The sequence below is a fragment of the Oncorhynchus mykiss genome, chromosome 18 (genome assembly GCF_013265735.2).
Source record: "Oncorhynchus mykiss isolate Arlee chromosome 18, USDA_OmykA_1.1, whole genome shotgun sequence".
Lineage (NCBI taxonomy): Eukaryota > Metazoa > Chordata > Actinopteri > Salmoniformes > Salmonidae > Oncorhynchus > Oncorhynchus mykiss.
In genome coordinates, this window is record NC_048582.1 from 19,796,271 (window position 1) to 19,809,395 (window position 13,125).

The following is a 13,125-nucleotide window of genomic DNA, read 5'->3' on the forward strand; positions in this document are numbered from 1 at the left end:
ATATATATAGGACTACCTATAAATAATAATCTGACAGTTATTTTGAGGACCACAATACCAACAGCTGTCAATGTTATTGCAATTTAATTAGATTGTCTAATTATGTAATATTTCCAGCACCAAAATCGTGTAACAGTTAGTCACTATATTTTTCTTTGTTATTTACTGTAGAACTGAAGAAGACGTCAATCCACTGGGCACAGACGTCAATTCAACGTCTATTCCACGTTGGTTCAACATCATTTCATTGAAATGAGGTGGAAATAACGTTGATTCAACCAGTGTGTACCCAGTGGGAAGCCTCTGACACAATGACACTCAAGGTGACCATGCCAGGAAAACAACGTGGGTCTACATTCTCTCAGCTGAGACTCTGTCTTTGTTTCCTGATGTATTGTTGGGTTCTTGCTGATCCAGTATGTGGGTACTTCCTGAAAAACTGCACAATCCGGGGTAATCTCAGTGACCCCTCTAACATGAAAGTACTCTGTTATAACAGGAATCTTGAAGTCATACCTATAGCTATTCCGCGGAAAGTAAGCAATTTAGACTTGGCCATGAATAAGGTTTCCAAGATCGAAAAGTTGGATTTTAAAGGCTTATCAAACCTCAAAATTCTAAATATGCCCAGAACCCAGATCTCTCAAGTGGAAAATGGGGCTCTTGGATATCTAGAGGCTCTTCAGGTACTGGGTTTGGCTCATAACAGACTCACAACGCTGTCAGACTATTTGTTTCAGGGCCTGGCCAACCTCTCCCTGCTACATCTGGACAACAACCTCATTGCAACCATCAGCTCCTCATCCTTTCAGACTCTCTCCAGTTTGAAGACAGTGAATTTAACCAAGAACAACCTTTATAATATGAAGGAAGTTCAGCCCATCGTACAATTACCACACTTACAGGAGTTGTACATTGGGAGCAACAGGTTCACCTCTTTCCAGTCACAGGAAATATCAAACACTTCTATAGAGCTGAGACTGTTGGATTTATCCCGGAATCCATTGGGAGTCTTCAGGATCACGGCAGATGTTCTTCCTTACCTTGAGGTGTTAGACATCGCCTACTGTGGCCAACTTGGACGCATGGAATGGGATGTGCTGAACAGGTCTTTTCTGAGCAACGTCAATCGTCTCAACTTGAGTGGCATTGAGATGTCTTTCAAGAGGATGGGTATGGTACTGCAGACTGTCAACTCCTCATTAGTCCATCTGAGAATGCAAGACCTTTTAAACGGCTCAAGGCTAAAGGTCAAGGCTCTCACTGATATTGCCTGACATATACCTACACTCAGCGTACTCCGACTCGAATATAACAACATAGGTAATCTCTCTGAGGAATTTCTGCAGTCATGTAAACACATGACAGAAGTGGACATATCAAATACTGGTCTTACTCAGCTGTCTGAATTTTCATTCAGATCAATAGAGCAATTAAGTGCTTTTAAACTGGGCCACAACAGGCTTTCTTCCGTACCAAAGGCCACAAGAAATCTACCTACACTGAAGATCCTGGATCTCAGCTTCAATATCATCAATAAACTAGGCTGTTCAGATTTCTCCAATCTTACAGGATTCACACAACTCTTTCTTTTCCACAATCAAATCCCCAACATGTGTTTTCCAGGATTTGAAAGAATTATGGATCCTTAAACTGGGATCAAACAAAATCCTGACCTTGAATGATGCCTTCATGAATGGTTTGCACAAACTTGAGACTTTGAATTTGGCAGGCAATAAACTGAGCTCTATCAGAAAAGGAGAGTTTAAAAGCTTAACATCACTCAAGACTTTACTTTTATATGACAATCAGATTGCCAGTATGGAAGATGGAGCCTTTGAGGGATTGGTCAACCTTACAGAACTTAACCTGGGCTCAAATAAGATCACTCAAACAGACATAAGAAATACTGTGCTCACGGGACTTCCACTTTTTAAGAACTCTTGATATATCCTGTAATTACATCACATATGTAAATGATGGTAAATTAGACCCTCCACCCTTCTCTCATCTGACATCTCTGGAGAACCTCAGGATATTTAGTCAGCGTCACAAGGGACTGTCTCATTTACCTATCAACTTTCTTGAAGGACTGAAATCTTTATTGTCATTCCAGGCAGGGAGTCTTAATATTAAGGACCTGCACCGAAACACATTTATTCACACACCACGGTTGTGGTTCCTTGATATCAGTAAGAATGAGTTCACAGCCCTCACTCCAAAGCTGTTTCGCCCAATCCCAAGGCTCAACAGCCTGTACCTGTCCAAAGCCCGAATTCAGTCCTTAGATTTCCTCATAGCAGCAAACCTCAGTAGAGTCACTTTCTTGCAGGTGAGCAAGAATGACATAACAGTAGTCAATGAGACAGTGTTGCAATCTCTCCCTGCCTTGACATACCTGGACATGCAAGATAATCCTTTCACCTGTGGCTGCAGTGATGCTTGGTTTGTCCAGTGGATGGAGAGCGACAACCAAACACAAGTTGTTGGTGCAGGAGAATTTACCTGCAACTATCCTGCCGATCTAAAGGACACCAAGCTGTTGGATGTTGAGCTTCAGTTCTGTACAGTGGACTTAGGACTTTACTGCTACATCTCTACCACTTGTCTGGTCCTCCTCACCCTGGTAGCATCCTTTGCCTACCACTTCCTGAAATGGCATGTCATTTTCGGCTATTACCTCTTCCTGGCTTTCCTCTATGACACCAAGCAAAGAAATAAGCTCACACCTCATGGCTGTCAGTACGATGCCTTCATCTCCTACAACGCCCACGATAAGCCCTGGGTCCTGAGGGAGCTTCTGCCAGAGCTGGAGGGAAAGCAGGTCTGGAAGCTGTGTCTCCACCACCGGGACTTCCAGCCAGGCAAACGCATCATAGACAACATTATGGACGGCATCTACGGAAGCCGCAAGACCATCTGTGTCATCAGCCACCGCTACCTGGAGAGTGAGTAGTGCTCCCGGGAGATCTAGGTGGCCAGCTTCTGGCTCTTTGATGAGCAGAAGGACGTCCTGATTCTGGTGTTCCTGGAGGAGATCCCTACCCACCAGCTGTCACCCTAATACCGGATGAGGAAGCTAGTGAAGAGACGCACATACCTGAGCTGGCCCAGAGCTGGGGAGCAAACCGGGGTCTTCTGGCAGCAACTACGGCTGGCTTTAGAGACCAAGGACGGCTCTGCTGAGGAAAATCCCATCCTCTCTGGGGTGCAGGCTCTGTGATAGTGAAACCTTGATTTGAAACAACCATCTCACTCTGAACCTTTTCTGTATATTTACATGAGAATATTGAAGATGCACTCTCAAACTTTTGTCTAATTTCAGCCAGTTGTTTTGAAAGCCAGAAGTGGTCCCAGTTTTCTGTGTATCACGTCATCTAAAGTGTTTTTTCCCTATTCTTATGATATGTTACAAATGTATTTCATACTATACAGTATGTTATGATTTTGCTGTGCTTATCATCATGGAGTGCATTTTTAAGAAGTTCCTAAGAGTATTGCTGCGCCCATGCGTCAATCTAAGTAACATAATTTAAAAAATCCCCATCAAAGTCAGTTTAAGCTATCAGGTTCTTTGCATGGGCTGGTTCTCAATCCACTGCTTCCGACAAACTGGTCTCAGAGCAATTCATATTATTCTGTACATATATCTTCAAGGCCAAATTTAGTATGATATGTTTAGTATGGTATGTATTAATACAAAACTTACAATATGTAACAAATTTGCAAAACATAATATATGTTATGAAATCTAGCTAGTTGGCTAGGTGGTTAATGTTAGCTAACTCACTAACGTTAGCTAGGCTAGGGTTAGGGGTTAAGGTTAAGTTTAGTAGTTAGGTTAAAGGGTTTTGGGTTAGGGGAAGGGTTAGCTAATAAGCTAAGTAGTTACTAATTAGCAAAAATGTAGTAAGTAGTTGAACAGTTCTTCACTAGCTAAAATGCTAAAGTTGTCTGTGATGAGATTTGATCTCTCAACCTTTGGGTTGTTAGATGTTTAAGTTATTTGCCCACCCATCTGTCATATGCAGCCATGACAAACCTAACAAACCATACTAAATGGAGTGTTTCGGATTCACAGTGCATTCAGAAAGTATTCAGATCCCTTTACTTTTCCAACAATTTGTTACGTTACAGCCTTAGTAGAATTTTTTATTTTTTTAATCCTCATCAATCTACACCCAATACTCCATAATGACAAAGCAACATTAGGTTTTTTGAAGGGTTGCGCTAATATAATAATTTTTAAAAACAGAAATAACTTTTACATAAAGACTCAGACCCTTTGCTATGAGACTCGAAACTGAGCTCAGGTGCATCCTGTTTCAATTGACCATTCTTGAGATGTTTCTACAACTTGACTGGAGTCCACATGTGGTAAATTCAATTGATTGGACATGATTTGGAAAGGCACACACCTGTCTATATGGGTCCCACAGTTGACAGTGCAAAAACCAAGCCTAGAGGTGAAAGGAATTGTCCGTAGAGCTCCGAGACAGGATTGTTTTGAGGCACAGATCTGGGGAAGGGTACCAAAACATTTCTGCAGCATTGAATGTCCCCAAGAACACAGTGGCCTCCATCATTCTTAAATGGAAGAAGTTTGGAATCACCAAGACTTCCTAGAGCTGGCTGCCCAGTCGAACTGAGCAATCAGGGGAAAAGGGTCTTGCTCAGGGAGGTGACCGAAAACCCATTGGTCACTCTGACAGAGCTCTAGAATTCCTGTGGAGATGGGAGAACCTTCCAGAAGGACAACCATCTCCTCAGCGGGCACATAAAGGACTCTCAGACCATGAGAAACAAGATTATCTGTTCTGATGAAACCAAGATTGACTCTTTGGCCTGAATGCCAAGCGTCACGTTTGGAGGAAAACCTGCACCATCCCTACGGTAAAGCATGGTGGTGGCAGCATCATGCTGTGGGGATGTTTTTCAGCAGCAAGGACTGGGAGACTAGCTAGGATTGAGGCAAAGATGAACGGATCAAAGTATAGAGAGATCCTCAATGAAAACCTGCTTCAGAGCGCTCAGGATCTCAGACTGGGGCTAAGGTTCACCTTCCAACAAGACAACGACCCTGAGCACACAGCCAAGACAACGAAGGAGTGGCTTCGGGACAAGTCTCTGAGTGGCCCAGCCAGAGCCCGGACTTGAACCCGATCGAATATCTCTGGAGAGACCTGAAAATAGCTGTGCAGTGACACTCCCCATCCAACCTGACAGAGAGGATCTGCAGAGAAGAATGGGAGAAACTCCCCAAATACAGATGTGCCAAGAAGAAGACTTGAGGCTTTAATCGCTGACAAAGTTGCCTCAACAAAGTATTGAGTAATGGGTCTCAATACTTATGTAAACGTGATATTTCAGTTTAAATTTCTTATAATATATTTCCAAACATTTCAAAAAAGCTGTTTTTGCTTTGTCATTATGGGGCATTGTGTGTAGATTGATGAGGGCGAAAAAAGCTGTGGAAAGCTGTGGAAAAAAGCTGTGGAACTAAAACTAGTTCCTCAAAGGCTCCTACTATGGGGACAGCCTAAGAACCCTTTTAGGTTCTAGATAGCACCTTTATTCTAAGAGTGTATCAAACACGTTGTTTCCACCTTTACTCCCACTCCCTGTTTTGCTTCTGCTACACACACACACACACACATACGCACGTGGGACACACGATTCAGTCCCATTCAAAATCCTAATTTCCTCTAACCCTTGCCCTAACCCTAACCCCAAAACCAAAACTTAACCTAAACTCTAACCATAAACCTAACCCTGGTTCCTAACCCTAACCTTAAAACTAACCCTAGCTCCTAACCATAACCCTAAACCTAATTCTAACACTAATTCTAACCTTAACCCTCCGCACGCGCGCACACACACACACACACACACACACACACACCTTGATATGAGAGCGACGTCATTCTCCACTTCATTGCATTTTATTTCCTGTCACCTGTGGATGAAATAAAGTCTATGAAGTATGAATGAGAAATAGAATAATAACAAGGGGAAAGTCAGTGCACAAGGGGAAACAGTATCCATGTTAGTTATATTACACCATAAAGAACATACAAGCAAGGTAGATCTACTGTTGTATCACAATGTGGTATCAGTTCTGGCTCACAAGTAAGGACTATGTCTGCTATGATGTCTGTGAAAACTTCATTCATACCTGCTTTGTAAATCACTGAACACTTTCCCATGAAGCTCTTGTCTTCACAGATGATCTAACCATGCATGCCATTGTTGTTATTATGTACATAGTGCTATTTCTATTGTTTTATCACCCTTTTCATTATATTATTTCACTAGTTCTGCATGTTGGATTTCAAAGCTGAAGATTTTCACTCTACCCTGCAATCACACCTGCAACCCTGTTCATGTGACTATTAAACAATCTGATCTGAATCTGAATGAAATGACTCTCTCCCTGACTCAATAATCTTCCATGAAAATGCACTGAATTCTAACCTGAGACTTACACATTATGCACAGTCTTATAACTGTCATCTCTATGGGACTGGGTTTCAATTTCATCAGTTGGTTTTGTTAAGTGATTCATTGGGAGCCTAAACACCTATCATCTTGAAAGTTCTATGCTGCATTAGAATTGCATTCTGAGATTTCTTTACGAACACATTCCTTTGTATACTTTATCATCTACTGGACACAAACTGTTATTACACAAAGTAGACAGAAGTGTCTCTGAGAACTCTCGTTTAGTCATCTTCCTTGACCAAGGAATTGACAGAGACATTCAGCAGTGGGGAACCGCGAGGGCTTTCTATGCCTTCAGAAAACGCCTAAGGATTTATAATTGTATTGATATATTTGAAACAAAATTCTGTTTAAATTTCTATGTAATATTTACAATAATTTGTATGACCTTCAGAATTCATCTCTTCAGTTTGTGTTGGAAAGAGAAAGGTTAATACTGAAGAGAAAAAAAGAAAGAAAAATATCCAATGAGCATTTTGGGTAGAATTATCTAGCAGCTCAGCCAGCAAATGTCTCAGTTCTAGGGGAAGTGCCCTTATATGTTCAGCGTCAGTATTTTATTCGGTCCAATTGTGAGATGGATCAGACAAGTCCAATTTCGGTTTGTTTTCTCTATAACCTTCTTCTCACTTATGTTAACTCACTCATCCCCCTGGTCATCCCTCTTCATATTAATATTCCTTCATTCTTTCTGAGAATGACACCTTTACTCCCACTCTTGCCACACACACACACACACACACACGCACACGCACACGCACGCACACACACACACAAACACACACACACACACACACACACACACACACACACACACACACACACACACACACACACACACACACACACACACACACACACACACACACACACACACACACACACACACACACCTTCATATGAGAGAATCTCCCTTTAATTGCATTGTCTTTCCTGTCACCTGTGGATGAAATAAAGTTTATGAAGTAAGAATGAGAAATAGAGGTTGGAGGCGGCTTATGGTAAAGAAATGAACATTAAATTCTCTGGAATGTAAAAAGTGTCAGTGTTAGTACCCGTTTGATGTTTGGATCAGAATGTTCTTAGTTCTAGGAAATATCTCAGGTCTCGGGAAGTTCCCGTATATGGTCAGCATCAGTATTTTATTCGGTCCAACTGTGAGAGAGAGCAAACAAGCCTGACTTCCCCCCCGACTCTCTCTCTCTCGCTTCTTCTTTTCTGCCCCTTCTTTTCTGCCCCTTAATCAACTGTGTGTCAGGTCAACCCAGTCTGTTTAGTTTTCACATTGTTTTGTAGCTGTTTGTGAGAAATCAATCTAGACAAATACCAATATATATTTTGAACAAAGTTTAGTGAAGTAAAATGCCAGGGAAGTGCTCTTTGGGGCAGGGTGGTAGAACCGCGACTCAGGTGATCACAGTCCTATGCTGCACTGGTGCTCACTGTGACTGTATTCTTCCGACAATTGTGAGTAAAAATGATTACTATGTAGTCTGACTGTTTTTAGTTGTCTTTTGCTGGTGTATCTCTTCAAAAATATGAGTTATGTTGATATATTGGATGACCTATAAATAATAATCTGTCAGTTAGTTTGAGGACCACAATACCAACAGCTACTGTATCAGTGTTATTGCAACTTCATTGAATTGTTCAATTATGTTACATTTCCATCCCCCAAATGATGTAAGTGATGCTAGTCACTGTACTTGTCTGTGTTTTTCTCTCTAGATCTGAAGTAGATGTCAAGCTCCTCACAATGACACTCAAGATAACCATGCCAGGAGAACAAAGTGGTTCTACATTCTCTCAGCTGAGACTCTTTCTTTGTTTCCTGATGTATTGTTGGGTTCTTGCTGATCCAGTATGTGGGTACTTCCTGAAAAACTGCACAATCCGGGGTAATCTCAGTGACCCCTCTAACATGAAAGTACTCTGTGAAAAGAGGAACCTAGAAGTCGTACCAAAAGACATTCCACGGAAAGTAAGCGTTTTAAATGTGGCCATGAATAACATTTCCAAAATTGGAAAGTTGGATTTTAAAGGCCTATCAAATCTCAAAATTCTAAACATGTCAAGAAACCAGATCTCTTCAGTGGATGATGGGTCTCTCAGTCACCTAGAGGCTCTTCAGGAGCTGGGTCTGGCTCATAACAGACTCACAATCTTGTCAGACCATTTGTTTCAGGGCCTAGCCAACCTCTCCCTGCTACATCTGGACAACAACCTCATCACAACCATCAGCTCCTCATCATTTCAGCCTCTCTCCAGTTTGAAGACAGTGAATTTAACCAAGAACAACCTTCATAATATGAAGGAAGTTCAGCCCATCGTACAATTACCACACTTACAGGAGTTGTACATTGGGAGCAACAGATTCACCTCTTTCCAGTCACAGGAAATATCAAACACTTCTATAGAGCTGAGACTGTTGGATTTATCCCGGAATCCATTGGGAATCTTCAGGATCACGGCAGATGTTCTTCCTTACCTTGAGGTGTTAGACATCGCCTACTGTGGACAACTTGGACACATGGAATGGGATGTGCTGGACAGGTCTTTTCTGAGCAACGTCAAACGTCTGAACCTGAGCGGGATAGAGATGTCTTTGGAGAGGATGGGTATGGTGCTGCAGACTGTCAACTCCTCATTAGTCCATCTGAGACTGTATGACATTAGTGAAGAGAGGGTCAAGGCTCTCACTGATATTGCCTGCCATATACCCACACTTAGCTTGCTCCGACTGCATCATAACAACATAAGTGTTCTCTCTAAGGAATTTCTGCAGTCATGTAAACAGTTGACCGAAATGGACGTATGTGATAATAATATCAATCAGCTTTCTGAGCTTTTATTCAGATCAATGGAGCAATTAAGTACTTTGAAACTGGGCCACAACAGGCTTTCTTCCATGCCAAAGGCCACAAGAAATCTACCTACACTGAAGATCCTGGATCTGAGCTTCAATATCATCCATGAACTGGGCTGCCCTGACTTTGCCAATCTTACAGGACTCACACAACTCTTTCTTTTCCACAATCAAATCTCCAACCTTCCAGAATGTGTTTTCCAGGATTTGAAAGAATTAAGGATCCTTAAACTGGGATCAAACAAAATCCTGACCTTGAATGATGCATTCATGAGTGGTTTGCCCAAACTAGAATATTTGTCGATGTCATACAATAAGCTGAGCTCAATCTCTAAAGGAGACTTTAAAGGCTTAGCATCACTCAAGACCCTGCTTTTATTTGACAATCAGATTGCTAGTCTTGAAGATGGAGCCTTTGAGGGATTGGTGAATCTTACAGAACTTAGACTCCAGTCAAATAAGATCACTCAAACAGACATAAGAAATACTGTGCTCACGGGACTTCCACTCTTAAGAACTCTTGATATATCCTGTAATTACATCACATATGTAAATGATGATAAATTAGACCCTCCACCCTTCTCTCATCTGACATCTCTGGAGAACCTGCAGATCCATAGTCAGCGTCACAAGGGACTGTGTCATCTACCTATCAACTTCCTTGAAGGTTTGAAATCTTTATTGGCATTCAAGGCAGGGAATCTCAATATTAAGGACCTGCACCCAAACACATTTATTCACACACCACGGTTGTGGTACCTTGATGTCAGTAAGAATGAGTTCACAGCCCTCACGCCAAAGCTGTTTCACCCAACCCCAAGGCTCAACAGAATGTACCTGTCCAAAGCACGACTTCAGTCCTTAGATTTCCTCGTAGGAGCAAACCTCAGTAGAGTCACTTTCTTGCAGGTGAGCAAGAACGACATAACAGTAGTCAATGAGACAGTGTTCCGTTCTCTCCCTGCCTTGACATACCTGGACATGCAAGATAATCCTTTCACCTGTGGCTGCAGTGATGCTTGGTTTGTCCAGTGGATGGAGAGCGACAACCAAACACAAATTGTTGGTGCAGGAGAATTTACCTGCAACTATCCTGCCGATCTAAAGGACACCAAGCTGTTGGATGTTGAGCTTCAGTTCTGTATAGTACACTTAGGACTTTACTACTACATTTCTACCACTTGTCTGGTCCTCCTCACCCTGATAGCATCCTTTGCCTACCACTTCCTGAAATGGCAGGTAATTTACGGCTATTACCTCTTCCTGGCTTTCCTCTATGACACCAAGCAAAGGAATAAGCTCACGCCTCATGGCTGTCAGTACGATGCCTTCATCTCCTACAACGCCCACGATGAGCCCTGGGTCCTGAGGGAGCTTCTGCCAGAGCTGGAGGGAGAGCAGGGCTGGAAGCTGTGTCTCCACCACCGGGACTTCCAGCCAGGCAAACCCATCATAGACAACATTATGGACGGCATCTACGGAAGCCGCAAGACCATCTGTGTCATCAGCCACCGCTACCTGGAGAGTGAGTGGTGCTCCCGGGAGATCCAGGTTGCCAGCTTCCGGCTCTTTGATGAGCAGAAGGATGTCCTGATTCTGGTGTTCCTGGAGGAGATCCCTACCCACCAGCTGTCACCCTACCACCGGATGAGGAAGCTAGTGAAGAGACGCACATACCTGAGCTGGCCCAGAGCTGGGGAGCAAACCGGGGTCTTCTGGCAGCAACTACGGCTGGCTTTAGAGACCAAGGATGGCTCTGCTGAGGAAAATCCTATCCTCTCTGGGGTGCAGGCTCTGTGATAGTGAAACCTTGATTTGAAACAACCATTACACTCTGAACCTTTTCTGTATATTTACATGAGAATATTGAAGATGCACTCTCAAACTTTTGTCTAATTTCAGCCAGTAGTTTTGAAAGTGGTGCTCACCAGCCAGAAGTGGTCCTTGTTTCCTGTGTAACACGTCATCTATAGTGTTTTAAACTCATTTGTATGATATGACATGTTACGAATCTAATTAATCATAATAGAATGTTATGATTTTGCTGTGTCCTGCATCCTGGAGTGCATCTTCAAGAAATCGTTAATAGTACTGACGCACCAATGCATCAATCTAAGTAACATAATAAAAAAATCCTGGTCTCAGAGCATTTCGTATTATTCTGTACATTTATCTGAAAGACCACATTAAGTATGATATGTTATGTTTTGTATGGTGTATATTAATGTATTAATGTAAAACGTACAATATGTTACAAATTTGCAAAACATAATATACGTTATGAAATCTAGCTAGGTGGCTAGGTGGTTACCATTAGCTAGGCTAGGGGTTAAGGTTACGTTTAGGAGTTAGTTTAAAGGGTTAAGGTAAGGGTTAGGGGAAGGGTTAGCTAACATTCTAAGTAGTTACAAAGTAGCTAAAAGGTAGTAAGCAGTTGAAAAGTTGCTAACTAGCTAACATTGTCCATAATGAGATTTCAACTTGCAACCTTTGGGTTGCTAGACATTTGTGTCATACTCCCACCCATCTGTCTTATGTAATCATGAGAAACCTAACATACCATATTAGATGGAGTGTCTCGGATTTAAGTACAGAATAATACGAAACGCTCTAAGACCAGGTTTACAACCTGTTATGTCGGCCTTGCGCATCTGCAGTGGAAGGTGACCAAGCTACAGCAGTGTTTGTCATACCATGAGATATCCTGAAAATCTTCTCACGTAACGGTATGGCCTACATACTATTATGACCCCTCTTTGGAAAGACACTCGGACTCATCTCATCTACCGGTTCCACTCTATGGAAAGGGGAGACTTTCCCTAACATGATGGTGTTCTCCGTTTTACTCTACGATCCCCACAAGTGTCATGGGACTCGTCTGAAGGTAACCCATAGAAACGAATGGAAGTACGGAGTTCGTTTTTGCCAACAAAAATAAGGGGTTAAATATGTGTCCAAAAAAACAGAAACATTTCCTGAGCTTTCTTAGATCTTCTACATATATGACAGACACTTCAAAACCTTATTCCTTATGATTTTTGTTGGATTGTCTTTTTTGTCATTTATGAGTATGTTATTCAATGCGTTTCTATGGGCTACAGTAGTAAAGGGCAAATTCAATATTTTATCAAATAATTTTTTAATATATATTTTTTAACTTAAAGGGGTCATAAAATTCCAAATGTAATACCCAAAAGATCTATGTTATAACCATTTAAAACAATTCCTCATGTTAGCTTAGTTAAGAAATGCTTATATTTGTAACATGTGCTTAAATGTGTAATGGGAAATTGAATTTTCATTGTCATAGATTTTCTTGATTGTTATACTTGATCTCATTTATCTCATACATTAATGCAATATAATCAAACTATTTAGGTTTATTGGCATATTTCAAATATAATATGTCATACAAAATGTTCAGCATAAAATATGATAATAAAGTACACTATATATGCAAAGTATGTGGACACCGCTTCAAATGAGTGGATTCTGCTATTTCAGCCACACCCGTGACTGACAGGTGTATAAAATCAGGCACACAGCTATGCAATCTATGCAATCTCCACAGACAAAGACTGGCAGTGGAATGGCCTTACTGAATAGATCAATGTGGCACCGTCATAGGATGCCACTTTTCCAACAAGGAAGTTTGACAAATTTCTGCCCTGCTAGAGCTGCCCCGGTCAACTGCAAGTGCTGTTATTGTGAAGATGAAATATATAGGAGCAACAAAGGCTCAGCGGCGAAATGATAGG

The 13,125-nt window shown here is 41.7% G+C and overlaps 1 protein-coding gene and 1 pseudogene across 1 annotated transcript; both read left to right on the forward strand.

The window, feature by feature from the left end:
- The first annotated feature begins 1,085 nt into the window (after positions 1-1,085).
- LOC110497090 (toll-like receptor 13) lies at positions 1,086-3,294 on the forward strand. The gene is made up of 2 exons (XM_036951423.1): positions 1,086-1,178; positions 2,027-3,294. Exons 1-2 carry the CDS (start codon positions 1,086-1,088, stop codon positions 2,954-2,956), a joined length of 1,023 nt encoding a protein of 340 aa, XP_036807318.1. The 3' UTR covers positions 2,957-3,294.
- Positions 3,295-8,239: 4,945 nt separating this feature from the next.
- LOC118941120 lies at positions 8,240-11,701 on the forward strand (annotated as a pseudogene).
- Positions 11,702-13,125: the final 1,424 nt, after the last annotated feature.